The 18,817-nt window shown below is 41.1% G+C and overlaps 1 protein-coding gene across 1 annotated transcript in view; it reads right to left on the bottom strand.

The window, feature by feature from the left end:
* Window positions 1–18,817, bottom strand: part of LOC133623652 (disheveled-associated activator of morphogenesis 1-like) — an 89,701-nt gene that overhangs the window by 8,869 nt on the left and 62,015 nt on the right. The window contains exons 19-25 of the mRNA XM_061986905.2: window positions 18,742–18,817; window positions 16,327–16,433; window positions 13,653–13,741; window positions 12,240–12,408; window positions 8,504–8,611; window positions 5,101–5,161; window positions 4,881–5,015 (exon numbers count right to left, since the gene is read on the bottom strand). The exon at window positions 18,742–18,817 is cut by the window's right edge and continues 9 nt beyond it. Of these exons, the coding sequence (XP_061842889.1) occupies window positions 4,881–5,015; window positions 5,101–5,161; window positions 8,504–8,611; window positions 12,240–12,408; window positions 13,653–13,741; window positions 16,327–16,433; window positions 18,742–18,817 (745 nt within the window). The remainder of the gene's footprint in view (window positions 1–4,880; window positions 5,016–5,100; window positions 5,162–8,503; window positions 8,612–12,239; window positions 12,409–13,652; window positions 13,742–16,326; window positions 16,434–18,741) is intronic.

Below are 18,817 nucleotides of genomic sequence, written 5' to 3' on the forward strand. Positions count from 1 at the left end.
GCCTAAATGAAGACAAAACAGAAGTTATGTTGTTCGGTCCAAGTCGCTCTCCCTCCCCCAACGTTGACCTCGGCACTCTGACCCCGTATCTCAGCGACTGTGTCACAAACCTGGGGGTAAAGTTTGACTCAGATTTTAAATTCGAAAAACAAATCAGCAGTGTCGTTCAAAAAAGCTTTTATCAATTACGCCAAATAGCGAAAGTGAAACCGCTTTTATCAAGACATGATCTTGAGAAATTAATCCACGCTTTTATCTCGACTCGTCTTGATTACTGTAATGCCCTGTATGTTGGCATTAGCCAGGCCTCCCTCGCCCGCCTGCAGCTCGTGCAGAACTCTGCTGCTCGTCTGCTAACACAGACCCGCAGACGTGAGCACATCACCCCTATTTTAGCGTCCCTTCACTGGCTCCCTGTGCGTTACCGAATACATTTTAAACTCCTTTTATTTGTTTTTAAATGTCTAAACAACCTCGCGCCAACCTATCTCTCCGACCTCCTTCAGCCTTACTGCCCCACCCGATCCTTAAGATCAGCCGATCAGCTGCTGTTGACGGTCCCTGACACAAGGCTGAAGCTTAGAGGTGACAGAGCTTTCGCCGTTGCTGCTCCCAAGCTCTGGAACGACCTACCCCTGAGTGTTAGACAAGCCTCCTCTCTTCCTGTTTTTAAATCTCTCTTAAAAACATACTTTTATTCCATGGCTTTTAACACTGAGTGATATCCATCCTGCAATGGCGCCCCATAATACACCTGCTGTGATCCTGTTTTTATGTTTTTATGTTTTTATTAATTCTATTTTAATTATTTATTTTTTATCATGTTCTGTTTGTGTTGTGTTGTGTTTGCTCGGTACTCGTTTTATCTTTTAACCTGCTCATTGTACAGCACTTTGGCTACCCCTGTGGTAAATTTTAAATGTGCTTTATAAATAAAGTTGATTTGATTTGATTTGATGGACTGGACTCTCACTATTATGTTAGATCCACTATGGACTGGACTCTCACTATTATGTTAGATCCACTATGGACTGGACTCTCACACTATTATGTTAGATCCACTATGGACTGGACTCTCACACTATTATGTTAGATCCACTATGGACTGGACTTTCACTAATATGTTAGATCCACTATGGACTGGACTCTCACTATTATGTTAGATCCACTATGGACTGGGCTTTCACAATATTATGCTAGAACCACTCGACGTCCATTGCATCCGGTCTCCCCTAGAGGGATTAGATTAAGGATGGACACATAGTGCAAAGGTTAGGGTGCACTGAAAACATAGGATGGCGTTTTTCAGTGCGGAACTGGAGTTTGACTCCTGATCCAGAATGGAGAAAGAAAAAATAATTGTTTGGAAAAATGTCAGAGTAAAAGCAAGAAGAAATTAAAGCTGCAAGCAGCGATGGACGCGGCCCGACTTTGAGGGCTCATAAAATCCAAACCGGAGTAGTAATTAAAACTCGTTCATCAAATTTTAATCAGAAGGGTTCAATCTCTCTCCTGTGCTAATTTGAAGCCGACGCGACAAACGCGCTCAGAGGAGATAATGTTTGAAAAAAAGGTGACTGTTTTTACACAACTTTTGTTTTGAAGGGGGAATTGCAAACTTCCTGTTGATTTTTGCTGGGGGTTGTCCGTGTATGAAATATAGGTCTAAGTGAGACCTACATGGAGGTTTTTGTTTCATGTCTCTACAACAGGGGTGCTCATTACGTCGATCGCGATCTACCGGTCGATCTCGGAGGGTGTGTCAGTCGATCACTAGCCAGGCATTAAAAAAATAGTCCTAAAAATGAGCGATCATAAATCTTCACTATGACGTCACTTTCGTCACTTGATTGACATTCACGGCACCCGAGGGTCTTCTGAGATGACGCTGGCTGCTGCCAGCTCATTAAAATGACCGACTGGAAGGCGAGAAACACTTTATTTCAACAGACTCTGGCGCCGTACCTGTCGTCAAAACTCCAAAGACCGACTGCACAGTTGCACAATAAAAGCTCTGCTTCATCCTGCCTGCGCTACCAAAATAAGAGTCTCAGAAAGCTGGCGTGCACAAGCTAGCAATCTACGGAGTTTGCCGACAATGTTTTTCTTGTAAAGTGTCTACAAAGGAGTACGGAAGCTGGACAAATAAGATGCCAAAAACCAACCACTTTCATGTGGTATTGGACAGAAAGTTTTTTAATTTTTTAAATTTTTTAAATTTAAAAAATTTAAAAAATTTAAAAAATTTAAAAAATTTAAAAAATTTAAAAAATTTAAAAAAAATTAAAATTTTTTAAAACATTTAAAAAAAAATTAAAAAATTAAATTTTTTTAAATTTTTTTACAAAAAATAAATTTTTTTTTAAAAAAATTAAAAAAAATTTAAAAAAATTAAAAAAAATTTAAAAAAATTAAAAAAAATTAAAAAAAATTAAAAAAAATAAAAAATAAATAAAAAAAAATTAAAAAAAATTAAAAAAAATTAAAAACAATTGAAAAAATTAAAAAAAAATTAAAAAAAATTAAAAATTTTTAAAAGAAATTAAAAAAAATTAAAAAAAATTAAAAAAAATTAAAAAATTAAAAAAATATGTTTAAATTAAAACATGATTTTCAAGGTAAAAAATAATTTTCAAGGTAAAAAAAATTTTCAAGGTACAATTTTTTTTTCAAGGTAAAAAATGATTTTCAAGGTACAAAAAAATTTTCAAGGTACAATTTTTTTTTCAAGGTAAAAAATTTTTTTCAAGGTAAAAAATGATTTTCAAGGTACAAAAAAATTTTCAAGGTACAATTTTTTTTTCAAGGTAAAAATTTTTTTTCAAGGTAAAAAATGATTTTCAAGGTACAAAAAAATTTTCAAGGTAAAATTTTTTTTTCAAGGTAAAATTTTTTTTTCAAGCTAAAAAATGATTTTCAAGGTACAAAAAATTTTTCAAGGTACAATTTTTTTTTCAAGGTAAAATTTTTTTTCAAGGTAAAAAATGATTTTCAAGGTACAAAAAAATTTTCAAGGTAAAATTTTTTTTTCAAGGTAAAAATTTTTTTTCAAGGTAAAAAATGATTTTCAAGGTACAAAAAAATTTTCAAGGTAAAATTTTTTTTTCAAGGTAAAATTTGTTTTTCAAGGTAAAACATTATTTTCAAGGTACAAAAAAATTTTCAAGGTAAAATTTTTTTTTCAAGGTAAAAAATGATTTTCAAAGTTTTTTAATTTAAAAAAAATGTTTTTAAATTGTTTTATTTCTTTTATTTTTTTTAATTTGTAAAATGTTTTCAACTTTTTTTTAATTTGTAATTTTTTTTAAAACAATTTAAAACAATTTTAAATGTTTTTAATTTTTTTAAACAATTTTAACAATTAACATTTTTTTTAGGGTTAGGGTTAGGGTTAGGGTTAAGATTAGGGTTAGGGTTGGGTTAGGGTTAAGATTAGGGTTAGGGTTAGGGTTAGGGTTAAGATTAGGGTTAGGGTAAATTTTTTTTTAAAAAGTTAAAAAAAAGTTAAAAAACAGTTAAAAAAATGTTTAAAAAAAGCTTTAAAAAGTTTTAAAAAAGTTAAAAAAAAGTTTAAAATTTTTTAAAAAAAAGTTTAAAAAGTTAAAAAAAAGTTAAAAATATTTAAAACATTTAAAATATTAAAAAAAAATTTTTTCTCCTCCATTCGAAAATGCGGACGTTATCATCACCACTGTCTGATTCCAATCAATGCAAGTCATCAGAATCAGGTAATACACCAACTTATATTCTTGTCTTCATGAAAGAAAGGAATATATATTTGTTAAACATGCTTGTATTATCTTTAAACACCTTTAACTTGTTAACAATATTAACTATATGTGTTAAACATGCTTGTTTTATCTTTAACCACCTTTAAGTTGTTAACAATATTAACTATTTGTGTTAAACATGCTTGTATTATTTTTAACCACCTTTAACTTGTTAACAATATTAACTATATGTGTTAAACATGCTTGAATTATCTTTAAACACCTTTAAGTTGTTAACAATATTAACTATATGTATTAAACATACTTGTATTATCATTAAACACCTTTAATGTATTAACAATATTAACTATATGTGTTAAACATGCTTGCATTATCATTAAACACCTTTAACTTGTTAACAAAAACATATATTTAATAAATAAGTAAATATAAATTATATATATGAATAAGGTAGATCCCCAAGACTTGATCAATTGAAAAGTAGCTCGCCTGCAGAAAAAGTGTGAGCACCCCTGCTCTACGACATTCCTACTAGGAGTTACAGGCAGTTTTGTCTGTGTTTTCTTCCTAGGGGGCGCTAGAGCACAATTTTGAATTTTGGGGTTTGGTTTTTTGATTAGATCTCAATTTTCGCCAGTCCTGATGTGTGTGTCTAATTTGGTGAGTTTTGGAGCATGTTAAGGGGGTCAAATTACAGCTCAAAGAGGCGGCAGTAATAATAATAAAACGCTAGAAGTACAATAGGGTCCTCTGTCCCTAACTAGGTATCCCATAATAACAGAAACCAGAATAAGAAATGCATGGAATGACATTTTGAATCAACATAACTCTAATGGCCGAGTGGTTAGCATGTTAGCACGGCTGCACAGTCAGGAGATCAAGAGTTCTATTATTGGGGCGGCATGGCGTAGTGGGTTTATTCTGGGGAGCAGTGAGCAGCAGCAGTGCCGCGCCCGGGAATCATTTTTGGTGATTTTTGGTGATTTAACCCCCAATTCCAGCAGCAGGGAGGTAATGGGTCCCAGTTTTATAGTCTTTGGTATGACTTGGCCGGGGGTTTGAACTCACAACCTACCGATCTCAGGGCGGACACTCTAACCACTAGGCCACTGAGTAGGTATAAATAACAGCAACCCGGGTTTTGCTCACCAGTTCCTTTGCCTCACCGAAAGACTCGAGGACATGGGACAAGTTGAGGGAGGCCACAGTCATGAACTGACTGACCACAGGGACAAATCTGTCATCTGGACCCAGGGAAGGCTGGGCTCGCTGGTACTGGAGCTCCTGTGAAGGAGTGGACAGTATGCATCAAACCTTATGCACACCAACAATTTGTTTTTTTTGATGGGGGAATGACAAATGTACTCACAGCTTCAACACTTTGGATGCCAGATCGCAGATTGTTGATGTCTTTCTCCAATTCCATCATACTGGCAAGGTCAAATAAACAGAAGAGTAAAATGAGGCAATGAAGTCATTATCTTATCTGATCATGTTTGATATTTGAGCCTTCTAGAGAGCAATGACAATGTCCAGTAATTATAATAATAATAATAATTAAAGCTGCAAGCAGCGATGGACGGGACCGACTTTGACGGCACATAAAATCCAAACCGGAGCAGTAATTAAAACTCTTTGGTCAACTTTTAATCAGAAGGGTTCAATCTCTCTCCTGTGCTAGTTTGAAGCCGACACGACAAACGCGCTCAGAGGAGATAATGTTTGAAAAAAGGTGACCGGTTTTTACAAAACTTTTGTTTTGAAGGGGGAATTGTAAACTTTCTGTTGATTTTTGCTGGGGGTTGTCAATTTATGACATGTAGGTCTAAGGAAGACCAACATAGATGTTTTTGTTTCATGTCTCTAAGACATTCCTACTGGAAGTTACAGGCAGTTTTGTGTGAGTTTTCTTCCTAGGAGCAGTTGTGTCTGTGTTTTCTTCCTAGGAGGCGCTAGAGCGCAATTTTTTGCCAGTCCTGATGTGTGTGTCCAGTTTGGTGAGTTTTGAAGCATGTTAAGGGGGTCAAATTACAGCTCAAAGAGGCAAAAGTGACTGTTTTGACTAACTTTTTTGTTTTGGAGGGGGAATTGCCAACTTCCTGTTGATTTTTGCTGAAGGATGTCAGTGTATGAAATCTAGGTCTAAGTCAGACCTACATAGAGGTTTTTGTTTCATGTCTCTACGACAAGTTACAAGCAGTTTTGTCTGTGTTGTTTTCCTAGAGGGCGCTAGAGCGCAATTTTGAGTTTTAGGGTTTGGTTTTTTTATTAGATGGCAATTTCCGCCAGTCCTGATGTGTGTGTCAAATATGCTGAATATTGAAACATGTTAAGGGGGTAAAATTACAGCTCAAAGAGGCAAAAGTGACTGTTTTTACTAACTTTTTTGTTTTGGAGGGGGAATTGCCAACTTCCTGTTGATTTTTGCTGAAGAATGTCAGTGTATGAAATCTAGGTCTAAGTCAGACCTACATAGAGGTTTTTGTTCCTAACGGAAGTTACAAGCAGTTTTGTCTGTGTTTTTTCCTAGAGGGCGCTAGAGCGCAATTTTGAGTTTTAGGGTTTGATTTTTTTATTAGATGGCAATTTCCGCCAGTCCTGATGTGTGTGTGTAGTAATTAAAACTCTTTCATCAAATTTTAATCAGAAGGGTTCAATCTCTCTCCTGTGCTAATTTGAAGCCTATACGACAAACGCGCTCAGAGGAGATAATGTTTGAAAAAGGTGACTGTTTTTACACAACTTGTGTTTTGAAGGGGGAATTGCAAACTTCCTGTTGATTTTTGCTGGGGGTTCTCAGTGTATGAAATATAGGTCTAAGTGAGACCTACATAGAGGTTTTTGTTTCATGTCTCTACGACATTCCTACTGGGAGTTACTGGCAGTTTTGTCTGTGTTTTCTTCCTAGAGGGCGCGAGAGCACAATTTTGAGTTTTGGGGTTTGGTTTTTTGATTAGATCGCAATTTTCGCCAGTCCTGATGGGTGTGTCTAATTTGGTGAGTATTGAAACATGTTAAGGGTGTCAAATTACAGCTCAAAGAGGCGGCGGAATAATAATAATAAAACCTTACAATTACAATAGGGTCCTCTGTCCCAAAGGGACATTGCGGTCCCTAATAATAATACCTAGGATTTATATAGCGCTTTTCTAAGTACCCAAAGTCGCTTTACATGTAGAACCCATCATTCATTCACACCTGGTGGTGGTAAGCTACTTTCATAGCCACAGCTGCCCTGGGGTAGACTGACGGAAGGGGAACCGGAGGGTGTGTTCTAACTATCCTGGGATCACACTCCTCAGCCTTCCCGGTAAGGTCTATTCAGGTGTACTGGAGAGGAGGCTACGCCGGATAGTCGAACCTCGGATCCAGGAGGAACAGTGTGGTTTTCGTCCTGGTCGTGGAACTGTGGACCAGCTCTATACTCTGGGCAGGGTCCTTGAGGGTGCATGGGAGTTTGCCCAACCAGTCTACATGTGTTTTGTGGACTTGGAGAAGGCATTCGACCGTGTCCCTCGGGAAGTCCTGTGGGGAGTGCTCGGGGAGTATGGGGTATCGGACTGTCTGATTGTGGCAGTCCGCTCCCTGTATGATCAGTGTCAGAGCTTGGTTTGCATTGCCGGCAGTAAGTCGGACACGTTTCCAGTGAGGGTTGGACTCCGCCAAGGCTGCCCTTTGTCACCCATTCTGTTCATAACTTTTATGGACAGAATTTCTAGGCGCAGTCAAGGCGTTGAGGGGATCTGGTTTGGTGGCTGCAGGATTAGGTCTCTGCTTTTTGCAGATGATGTGGTCCTGATGGCTTCATCTGGCCAGGATCTTCAGCTCTCACTGGATCGGTTTGCAGCCGAGTGTGAAGCGACTGGGATGAGAATCAGCACCTCCAAGTCCGAGTCCATGGTTCTCGCCCGGAAAAGGGTGGAGTGCCATCTCCGGGTTGGGAAGGAGATCTTTCCCCAAGTGGAGGAGTTCAAGTACCTCGGAGTCTTGTTCACGAGTGAGGAAAGAGTGGATGGTGAGATCGACAGGCGGATTGGTGCGGCGTCTTCAGTAATGCGGACGCTGTATCGATCCGTTGTGGTGAAGAAGGAGCTGAGCCGGAAGGCAAAGCTCTCAATTTACCGGTCGATCTACGTTCCCATCCTCACCTATGGTCATGAGCTTTGGGTTATGACCGAAAGGACAAGATCACGGGTACAAGCGGCCGAAATGAGTTTCCTCCGCCGGGTGGCGGGGCTCTCCCTTAGAGATAGGGTGAGAAGCTCTGCCATCCGGGGGGAGCTCAAAGTAAAGCCGCTGCTCCTCCACATGGAGAGGAGCCAGATGAGGTGGTTCGGGCATCTGGTCAGGATGCCACCCGAGCGCCTCACTAGGGAGGTGTTTAGGGCACGTCCGACCGGTAGGAGGCCGCGGGGAAGACCCAGGACACGTTGGGAAGACTATGTCTCCCGGCTGGCCTGGGAACGCCTCGGGGTCCCACGGGAAGAGCTGGACGAAGTGGCTGGGGAGAGGGAAGTCCAGGCTTCCCTGCTTAGGCTGCTGCCCCCGCGACCCGACCTCGGATAAGCGGAAGAAGATAATATGTATCTAATATACTAAAATATCGAAAACAAATAAAACAAATTAATAATGAGACTTGAGTAGTAGATGGTCCCTATTGAATAGTACAGCCTTTTTTTGATAAACACATATAAGGAATTAAAACAATATTACAAACTTGCTGTATTTAAAGGTCACTAATCAACCATGCACCAATTGATGTATGTACTTACTTCACTTTCGCAGCCTCGGGCACATTTTGCAACTCTTCACTGAGGTCCACCACCATGGGAAAGGCTCTCTCCAGAACATTCACAATATAGTTGAGCAGACTGAAGTTTCTGCAAAAGCACAGTTACACACATTTATTACCATACTTGCCAACCTTGAGACCTCCGATTTCGGGAGGTGGGGGGTGGGTGTGGGGGCGTGGTCGGGGGTGGGTGTGGGGACGTGGTTAAGATATATATATATATATATAAGAAATACTTGACTTTCAGTGAATTCTAGCTATATATATATATATATATATATATATATATATATATATATATATATATATATATATATATATATATATATATACACATAAAATAAATACTTGAATTTCAGTGTTCATTTACAAACTACAACTCACAAACACTTTAGAGTTAGGCTCCACCATCAGAATGTGTACTTAAACTTATAAAGATCACATGGATATTATTCAGTGAGTTGATTCACCAAAACTAACCTGTTATACAGGAGGAAAAAGCACACAGGACGTTTCAATTGTTCACAGACTGGTCGCTCTCATCAGAATGACAAGACACTTCCGGTCTGCAGGTGATAGCATTCAATTGGGAAGAAACGCCCTACTGCCCCCTACTGACCAATGTGAATACTGATAAATGTGTAATGACAGCTCCAAAAACGAATTCAAACCACAAAGTACAATAAATAAATCAACACAAAAATGTGACACATTATGGGTGGGTCACATATGCATGCACAGTAGATGGCAGTATTGTCCTGTTTAAAAGTGTCACAACATTGCTGTTTACGGCAGACGAACTGCTTTACGGTAGACACTGTTGTTGTGTGTTGTCAACACGTCACTCAGGTCCGCCTGAATTTCGGGAGATTTTCGGGAGAAAATTTGTCCCGGGAGGTTTTCGGGAGAGGCGCTGAATTTCGGGAGTCTCCCGGAAAATCCGGGAGGGTTGGCAAGTATGTTTATTACAACGATCAACACCATTCAAGTAAATGGTTTTGGTGGTCACATTTCAAGAAAGCTAAGGACTTCTTTCTTCACTTACATTTTTATTGTGTAAATTCCCGAGAACCTGTATTGTTCGGATTTGATTTTAGTTTACTTATTTTGTCAGACAAAACAAAAGGTCCTACTGCAATCAAATCAGTCACAGATTATTCTTATGATATAGTTTATATTCACGTGATGTCACGTCTGTCTCATTTAATATTTGAGATTCGAAGTGGTGGGTCAGCCAGCGTCTGGTAGGTAGCGTTCTGGGCGGGATTTGACCTTTCTTGGAGAAAAACGCCTTATGCTTGCATTGTTTTAGGCAGTTGGAACCGTTCAAATCGCGAAAAGAATCGATGTTTCCTCAGAGTTCCTTGAGAGGTAACCAAGTAGGGCGAAAAATGTCGAGATTTTACGAAAAACAAGAAGAAAAGTGTCACGCACTCCAATCCAAGGGAGCAGATCGAAGAACGCACAAGAACGCCCGATATCTTGATATATTTTATCTTGTTTAAAAGTTCTTAAAACGCATTTTTGCTACGAGTATTCTGTAAACCACCAACTGGGCGAGCCTAAATAAGAGAAATCAACTGTGAGCAAAACCTAAAGACAGAAATCCCAGATTTCAGCACATACACAATGTTGAGACCTGTTGTTATATTTCGATAAAGACGGGGAAACTTCAGACGTGAAGTTAAATCATGAAATGCAACCTTACCCGAGCAGAAACAATGCATGATTTATCCGGGGGAGCCTTGATACCAATGTCCTTGACCCAGCCACTCACAAAGAAGTTGTAGACCTCCATGCTTTTCCAAGTTCCTATCTGTTTTGTCGTGCGGAATGATGTCTGGAGCGCCAGATAGTTCGACATGTCTGGGAACGCGGCCAACAGATAATCCAAGATATCGCTCGACAAATCTTTTTAGAAAAGGTTTAGCGATAGTTTCCAGTGCATAGTTTGATTTTTTTTGATGGTATCTGTTTTTAGTGGTAAGATCTAGGCTCCTTGCTTACTCACATAGTTCGAACTCTGTTAGCTGCACAGTAGCCATTTGGTTTAGTGGCACACCCGGAACCGGAGGGTGTGTTCTAACTATCGTGGGATCACACTCCTCAGCCTTCCCGGTAAGGTCTATTCAGGTGTACTGGAGAAGAGGCTACGCCGGATAGTCGAACCTCGGATTCAGGAGGAACAGTGTGGTTTTCGTCCTGGTCGTGGAACTGTGGACCAGCTCTATACTCTGGGCAGGGTCCTTGAGGGTGCATGGGAGTTTGCCCAACCAGTCTACATGTGCTTTGTGGACTTGGAGAAGGCATTCGACCGTGTCCCTCGGGAAGTCCTGTGGGGAGTGCTCAGAGAGTATGGGGTTTCGGACTGTCTGATTGTGGCGGTCCGCTCCCTGTATGATCAGTGTCAGAGCTTGGTTCGCATTGCCGGCAGTAAGTCAGACACGTTTCCAGTGAGGGTTGGACTCCGCCAAGGCTGCCCTTTGTCACCCATTCTGTTCATAACTTTTATGGACAGAATTTCTAGGCGCAGTCAAGGCGTTGAGGGGCTCTGGTTTGGTGAATGCAGGATTAGGTCTCTGCTTTTTGCAGATGATGTGGTCCTGATGGCTTCATCTGGCCAGGATCTTCAGCTCTCACTGGATCGGTTCGCAGCTGAGTGTGAAGCGACTGGGATGAGAATCAGCACCTCCAAGTCCGAGTCCATGGTTCTCGCCCGGAAAAGGGTGGAGTGCCATCTCCGGGTTGGGGAGGAGATCTTGCCCCAAGTGGAGGAGTTCAAGTACCTCGGAGTCTTGTTCACGAGAGAGGGAAGAGTGGATCGTGAGATCGACAGGCGGATCGGTGCAGCGTCTTCAGTAATGCGGACGCTGTATCGATCCGTTGTGGTGAAGAAGGAGCTGAGCCGGAAGGCAAAGCTCTCAATTTACCGGTCGATCTACGTTCCCATCCTCACCTATGGTCATGAGCTTTGGGTTATGACCGAAAGGACAAGATCACGGGTACAAGCGGCCGAAATGAGTTTCCTCCGCCGGGTGGCGGGGCTCTCCCTTAGAGATAGGGTGAGAAGCTCTGTCATCCGGGGGGAGCTGAAAGTAAAGCCACTGCTCCTCCACATCGAAAGGAGCCAGATGAGGTGGTTCGGGCATCTGGTCAGGATGCCACCCGAGCGCCTCCCTAGGGAGGTGTTTAGGGCACGTCCGACCGATAGGAGGTCACTGGGAAGACCCAGGACACGTTGGGAAGACTATGTCTCCCGGCTGGCCTGGGAACGCCTCGGGATCCCCCGGGAGGAGCTGGACGAAGTGGCTGGGGAGAGGGAAGTCTGGGCTTCCCTGCTTAGGCTGCTGCCCCCGCGACCCGACCTCGGATAAGCGGAAGAAGATGGATGGATGGATGGATGGATGGGCACACCACGTTGTTTACGTCTGTTCAAAAGTCACTTGACGGAATACAACATAACGCTCTCATGTATTTACGAATCTGCTGCAAAAATAATACTCTCGCCAAAGTTTGTTGAACTGAACTTGCGGGCTGTTTTAGTTCCCAGGCCAGATTAGGCCCCAGGGCCGACAGTTTAATAGCCCTGACCTATACACGATTCAACTTGGTAGTTAAATGATCAGTTTCAACAAATAACATTAGCATGAGCAATATCAGGATTTAATCAGTTAGTCAGTTGATTATTGGCACATGCTTTCAAATGTGAACCATACTTGTGAGTACTTGACTTGGTGTCAGCAATCTTGTTCAGACTAGAGACTTTAAATCCATAAGCATTTCCTCGCTGCCCTTTGTTCATGTAGTTCCCGAAGGCTAGAACCACCTCTAACAGTTGATGGAGAGTTCGGCTCTTCATGACCTCCCTGGATGCAAGACATAGAGCTGAAAAACAAACACAACGAGACACTGTTACAGACTCTAAATTGACCAACAGATACAATACAAAGTGCATAGCGGCTGGTGACGTAAAGCCAAGATGCATAGACAGGAGGTAATGTGCAGGTAAAAGTATGTATCAACGAGAAGAAATAACGACGCCCCAACGGGGTTGAGGCAGTAGATCAAAGGTAAATAAAACTGATTGACAACCAGGAACCAGGGACATGTGTGTCTTCTGATAATCAATCAGGAAGGTGAGGGTAACATTGGTTAGACCAGAGGGGAAGTGGGGACGATGACCGCAGACCTTGGCTCTGAGTCCCTGCAACCAGCGGGGTAAAGTCAGGGGGTGGTGCTGCAACTGGCATGGTGGACAATGGACGTTGGTCGGGCACTGCAGTGCTGAATGAAAAAGACGAGCACGAACTAACCACCCGGACCAGCCACTCTTGAAGGGCAAGCGCTGGTCCGGCGCCATTGCAACAGATGAGAAGGACTGCCGTAAGTCGGATGACTCAGCAGCCAAGGAGGAAGAGGAGGACAAGTGCGGGATGCACGCTTTGTCAGCGAGTCAAAATAGTTTTGTTTCTGCAGCGAGCACAGAGGGCACGCACAGAATATCCGTCTCTGCAGCAGACGAGGCGGTGGCCTCGCCGTGGGAGGAGGAAGCATTGCAAATGTCTTAGACCGTCCAGTCAAGTTCATTTTAACTGGTACAACAAAACGATACAGTGTTTCCCACACAAATGTTGACGTCTTTTTCATACCGCAGCAAGAGTACCAAGTAGAGAGGCAGTATGTCAGAATGCTCTCCACCACTCCTCTGTAGAAGGTCCTGAGGAACCTGGTGGGTAGAGAGTCTCATTTCAGCTTCCTAACAAAGTACAGCCTCTGCTGAGCCAGTTCTGTGATCGTAAGAGTGTTATTCTTTCATTTGTGGTCTCGTGTGATCTTCACTCGGAGGAACTTGATGCTCTCCACTTTCTCCACAGTGCGGGCTCGGCCCGCCACTTTTGGAAGTCCACAGTCATCCCTTTTGTTTTCTCTATATTGAGCACGGTCTCTCAAGAGAACCCCTTGGATGGAGATGCACTGGCATCACGGGAAGGTAGTAACGAATGGCAGCGCACAGAAAGGGGAAACAATGAAACAAAACCCACTGGAACGGATAGAATACAAAACATTGTTGAGGGATCATGACAATGTGAAGATTTTTGTCTTCCATTCATCACAACATTTTGTAATACCTTTGATTTTAGGTTTGATGTCGGCCACTCGTTCGGCAAACGTCTTCTTAAAGAACAGAGACAAAAGCCTCTGTTGATAGTGGTTAATCCTGGAAGGGAAGGATGACACATTAGAGTAAGTCAACTCAAACATGAATGGTAATGATGACAGATGATATGGACATAACTAAGTTTGGATCACCGGGCGATTACATCAACCAATCTGTTCTTTGCAGCTATCGCAGATTTGACTCTTGTGGGAAGAGTTCTTGCACACTTTTATATCGGGAGTGGTTGGCGATTGAAGAGGATTTGCGAGGTCAGAAGTCATTGAATTTGATGAGAACCATCTCGTTTCTCTTGGTCACAAAAGTGGAAATGTGCTTAGAAATGCGATGGTTTTAATTTGAAGACCCAGAGAACTAGCGTCCTCTGCAGTCGATATTTGTCTTTTGATAACAGGGCAGTGTTTTTCCCCCCAAAAAATATGTGGTCCAAGACAAATAACCACTGCAGAGGATAAACTAGCACAGTATGTATGTATGTATATGTGTATGTATATATATATATATATATAGTCGAGGTTACTGTGGTTTATCCGTTATACAGTGCTCAATACCGGGGTAGAGCGGAATACACGTTAGGTCAGGAAAAAAACACAGAGGCTGTTTTGCAGGTTTCCCTGTGTGGAAGTTGCCCTCTGGTGGGTTCTCCTGATCACATATAGACCTTCTCGTGAGCCTGGTAGTCAGGTTTAACAATGTCTTTATTTCGGCCATATGTGCCAGAACAGCACTCTGCTCAGCAACTTTCCAGTCCTTCTGCTGCTCTGCTCTCCGTTTCTCTTGGCGTTGGTCTCGGGCGCGTCTGGAGCGTCTGGCTTGAACTCCCCTCGTGTGTCGCGGCCCCGGCTGCTGCTGATAAGCGTGGCCGGTGATTGGAGGATGAGCCCCAGCTGGGTAATCCAATCACCTGCCAGCTGTGCTTCGAGGACGGTCCGTACACACCCTATTCCTGCAGCAGGAGCGCAGACCACGCCCCCCTCCACACCCTGCTCTTTAGGGAAAAATCCCCTGAAGAGCAGGGAAACCTATATATATATATATATATATATATATATATATATATACACACAGGGTATAATGATTGATCGATACATAGATATATATCGATTTATATTACTAAATGAATATTACTAGATTTCAAGTATATCAATCTGTGCTCTGCAAGTTTGCCTTCCAAGAGATAGGTATTGATCCAATATTGTTTTAAAAGAGAATCGATTGAGTTTATCGATACTAGAACAAAGATAAGATTCAAGAACGGTAGACTTTAGAGTACATTTAGCAATTATAATAATACAGATTTTAAAACTAACAAACACATATCTATTTTCTTGTCTGGGGCATCATCCATCCGATCCATTTTCTACCGCTTGTCCCTTTCAGTGTCGTCGGGGTTGAATATGCTACAAAGACAACATATTTGATGTTCAAACTGATAAACGTTTTTTTTTGCAAATAATCATTAACTTTAGAATTTGATGCCAGCAACACGTGACAAAGAAGTTGGGAAAGGTGGCAATAAATACTGATAAAGTTGAGGAATGCTCATCAAAGACTTATTTGGAACAGGTGGGTGCCATGATTGGGTATAAAAGTAGATTCCATGAAATGCTCAGTCATTCACAAACAAGGATGGGGCGAGGGTCACCACTTTGTCGACAAAAGCGTGAGCAAATTGTTGAACAGTTTAAGAAAAACCTTTCTCAAGCAGCTATTGCAAGGAATTTAGGGATTTCACCATCTACGCTCCGTAATATCATCAAAGGGTTCAGAGAATCTGGAGAAATCACTGCACGTAAGCAGCTAAGCCCGTGACCTTCCATCCCTCAGGCTGTACTGCATCAACAAGCGACATCAGTGTGTAAAGGATATCACCACATGGGCTCAGGAACACTTCAGAAACCCAGTGTCAGTAACTACAGTTGGTCGCTACATCTGTAAGTGCAAGTTAAAACTCTCCTATGCAAGGCGAAAACCGTTTATCAACAACACCCGGAAACGCCGTCGGCTTCGCTGGGCCTGAGCTCATCTAAGATGGACTGATACAAAGTGGAAAAGTGCTCTGTGGTCTGACGAGTCCACATTTGGAAACTGTGGACGTCATGTCCTCCGGACCAAAAGAGGAAAAGAACCATCCGGATTGTTCTAGGCGCAAAGTGTAAAAGGCAGCATGTGTGATGGTATGGGGGTGTATTAGTGCCCAAGACATGGGTAACTTACACATCTGTGAAGGCACCATTAATGCTGAAAGGTACATACAGGTTTTGGAGCAAGATATGTTGCCATCCAAGCAACATTACCATGGACGCCACTGCTTATTTCAGCAAGACAATGCCAAGCCACGTGTATGTATATATATATATATATATATATATATATATATACATATATATATATATATATATATATATATATACATATATATATATATATATAAAAAAAATAAATACAAATAAAAAATAAATAAAAAAATAAAAATAAATAAATAAATATATATATATATATATATATATATATATATATATATATATATATATATATATATATATATATATATATATTTTTTTTTAAATACAATAGATAAAGGAACTAATTTCCATAAACCAAATACATTCCTATGAGTTGTGTACCTGCTCATATCATACAGGAAGCGGTCTGCTTTGGCCATACGCTCCACTTCATGCTTGTGGTCCTCCAATAGCTCAATGTCACTTTTGTCCGGAACATACTTCAGAAGCTTCAACACACAAAGAAGATGGTTAGTTTTAAATACATTCATCATTTACTATACTGCATATCACTAAAAGACTGAGAAGGGAGAAACACCCTCAGGAAGAGCTGCTTCAAGACATGCGGCTAACATCCATCCGCAGTGTTTTAGCTACTTCTAAATCACTAATCCTGGTGTCCATGGCGACAAATAAAGTGAGTTTTTTTTACATGTAGTATTATCACTGGAGGACGAGGAATAGCTAAACATGCTTCACTACACACCGTAGGAGGATACAATAGCTCACCACCGTCACAATGTAAACAAATGCCAGGGGTGGATCTACACCTGACATCCACTGTAATGATACCAAGTACAAGAGCGTATCTAGTTGATACTACTATGATTACATCGATATTTTTTATCGTCACACAATCTTAAAATGTATATTATGTTTATAAAGTCAGTAAATATGTCCCTGGACACTACTTGGTATCGAATCCATACCTAAATGTGTGGTATCATCCAAAACTAATGTCAAGTATCAAAGAAGAGAAGAATAAGTGATTATTACATTTGAACAGAAGTGTAGATAGAACATGTTAAAACAGAAAATAAGCAGATATTAACAGTAAATGAACAAGTGGATTAATAATCAATTTTTACAGTTTGTCCCTCATAATGTTGACAAAATAATAGAATGATTGTCAGGTTTAAGCACCGAACTATCTATTAGACGGACCAGGAAGCAAGGAATCCCGCAGAGACAGATTACAATTTTGCCGATGAGGAGAAACGTATGATGCTGCACACTCGGTTACCATCCCCCTCTATCTATCTATCTATCTATCTATCTATCTATCTATCTATCTATCTATCCATCTATCTATCTATCTATCTATCCATTCATCCATCCATCCATCCATCCATCCATCCCCCCCTCTCTCTCTCTATCCATCCCCCTCTATCTATCTATCTATCTATCTATCTATCTATCTATCTATCTATCTATCTATCTATCTATCCATCTATCTATCTATCTATCTATCTATCTATCTGTGGGGGGAGATGTGGCCAGCACTGTCTGCAGGAGCAAAGGTCACCGCCTCTGTCCATGGTGCTGAGGACAGAGCACCATGAGACGGGGGTGTGGCAGTGCTGACGGCGAGACACAGCTGGCAGGTGATTAGATTTCACAGGTGGTACGTGTTAATAATAATAATAATAATAATAATAATGGATTAGATTTATATAGCACTTTTCCAGAAGCAGTGAAGTTGTCAGGTTGTGTAAATGGTAAATAAAAAGAGAATACAACAAATCCTTTTCAACTTATATTCAATTGAATAGACTGCAAAGACAAGATATTTCATGTTCACACTGAGAAACTTTCTTCTTTTTTTGCAAATATTAGCTCATTTGGAATTTGCTGCCTGCAACATGTTTCAAAAAAGCTGGCACAAGTGGCAAAAAAGAGTGAGAAAGTTGAGGAATGCTCATCAAAGACTTATTTGGAACATCCCACAGGTGAACAGGCTAATTGGGAACGGGTGGGTGCCATGATTGGGTATAAAAGCAGCTTCCATGAAATGCTCAGTCGTTCACAAACAAGGACGGGGGCGAGGGTCACCACTTTGTCAACAAATGCCTGAGCAAATTGTTTAAGAACAACATTTCTCTACAAGGAATTTAGGGATTTCACCATCTACGCTCCGTAATATCATCAAAAGGTTCCGAGAATCTGGAGAAATCACTGCACGTAAGCGGCAAGGCCGAAAACCAACATTGAATGCCCGTGACCTTGGATCTTTCAGGCGGTACCCATCAAAAAGAGACATCAGTGTGTAAAGGATATCACCACATGGAACACTTCAGAAAACCACTGTCAGTAACTACAGTTGGTCGCTACATCTGTAAGTGCAAGTTAAAACTCCACTATGCAAAGCCAAAGGCATTTATCAACAACACCCAGAAACGCTTCGCTGGGCCCGAGCTCATCTAAGATTTGCAATAGTCTTCACATATTTGTCTAAATATGTGAGAGAACTTCTCCTTTGCCAAGACATTCCATCTGTCTGACAGTTGTAGTTGACCAAGATTCTGTAGTGATGTCACATGACTAATTAATGAGTGATGATTAGTGACTGACTCCATGTCACACACCTGCAACAACACCACCACCCACACCACCCACTGCAACAACAACACCACCCACACCACCCACTGCAACAACAACACCACCCACACCACCCACTGCAACAACAACACCACCCACCTCATACTGCACATGTCCACATGGAATATATTCTGCTCATATTGGCAAAGAGGAACTGACCTGCTCAAGCATGTCTTTTGGCACGTCCTCCTGGTCATCCATGGTCAGAACTGCTGAGCGGATTTCCTCATTGGTC

The sequence above is a fragment of the Nerophis lumbriciformis genome, linkage group LG26 (assembly GCF_033978685.3).
Source record: "Nerophis lumbriciformis linkage group LG26, RoL_Nlum_v2.1, whole genome shotgun sequence".
Classification (NCBI taxonomy): Eukaryota; Metazoa; Chordata; class Actinopteri; order Syngnathiformes; family Syngnathidae; genus Nerophis; species Nerophis lumbriciformis.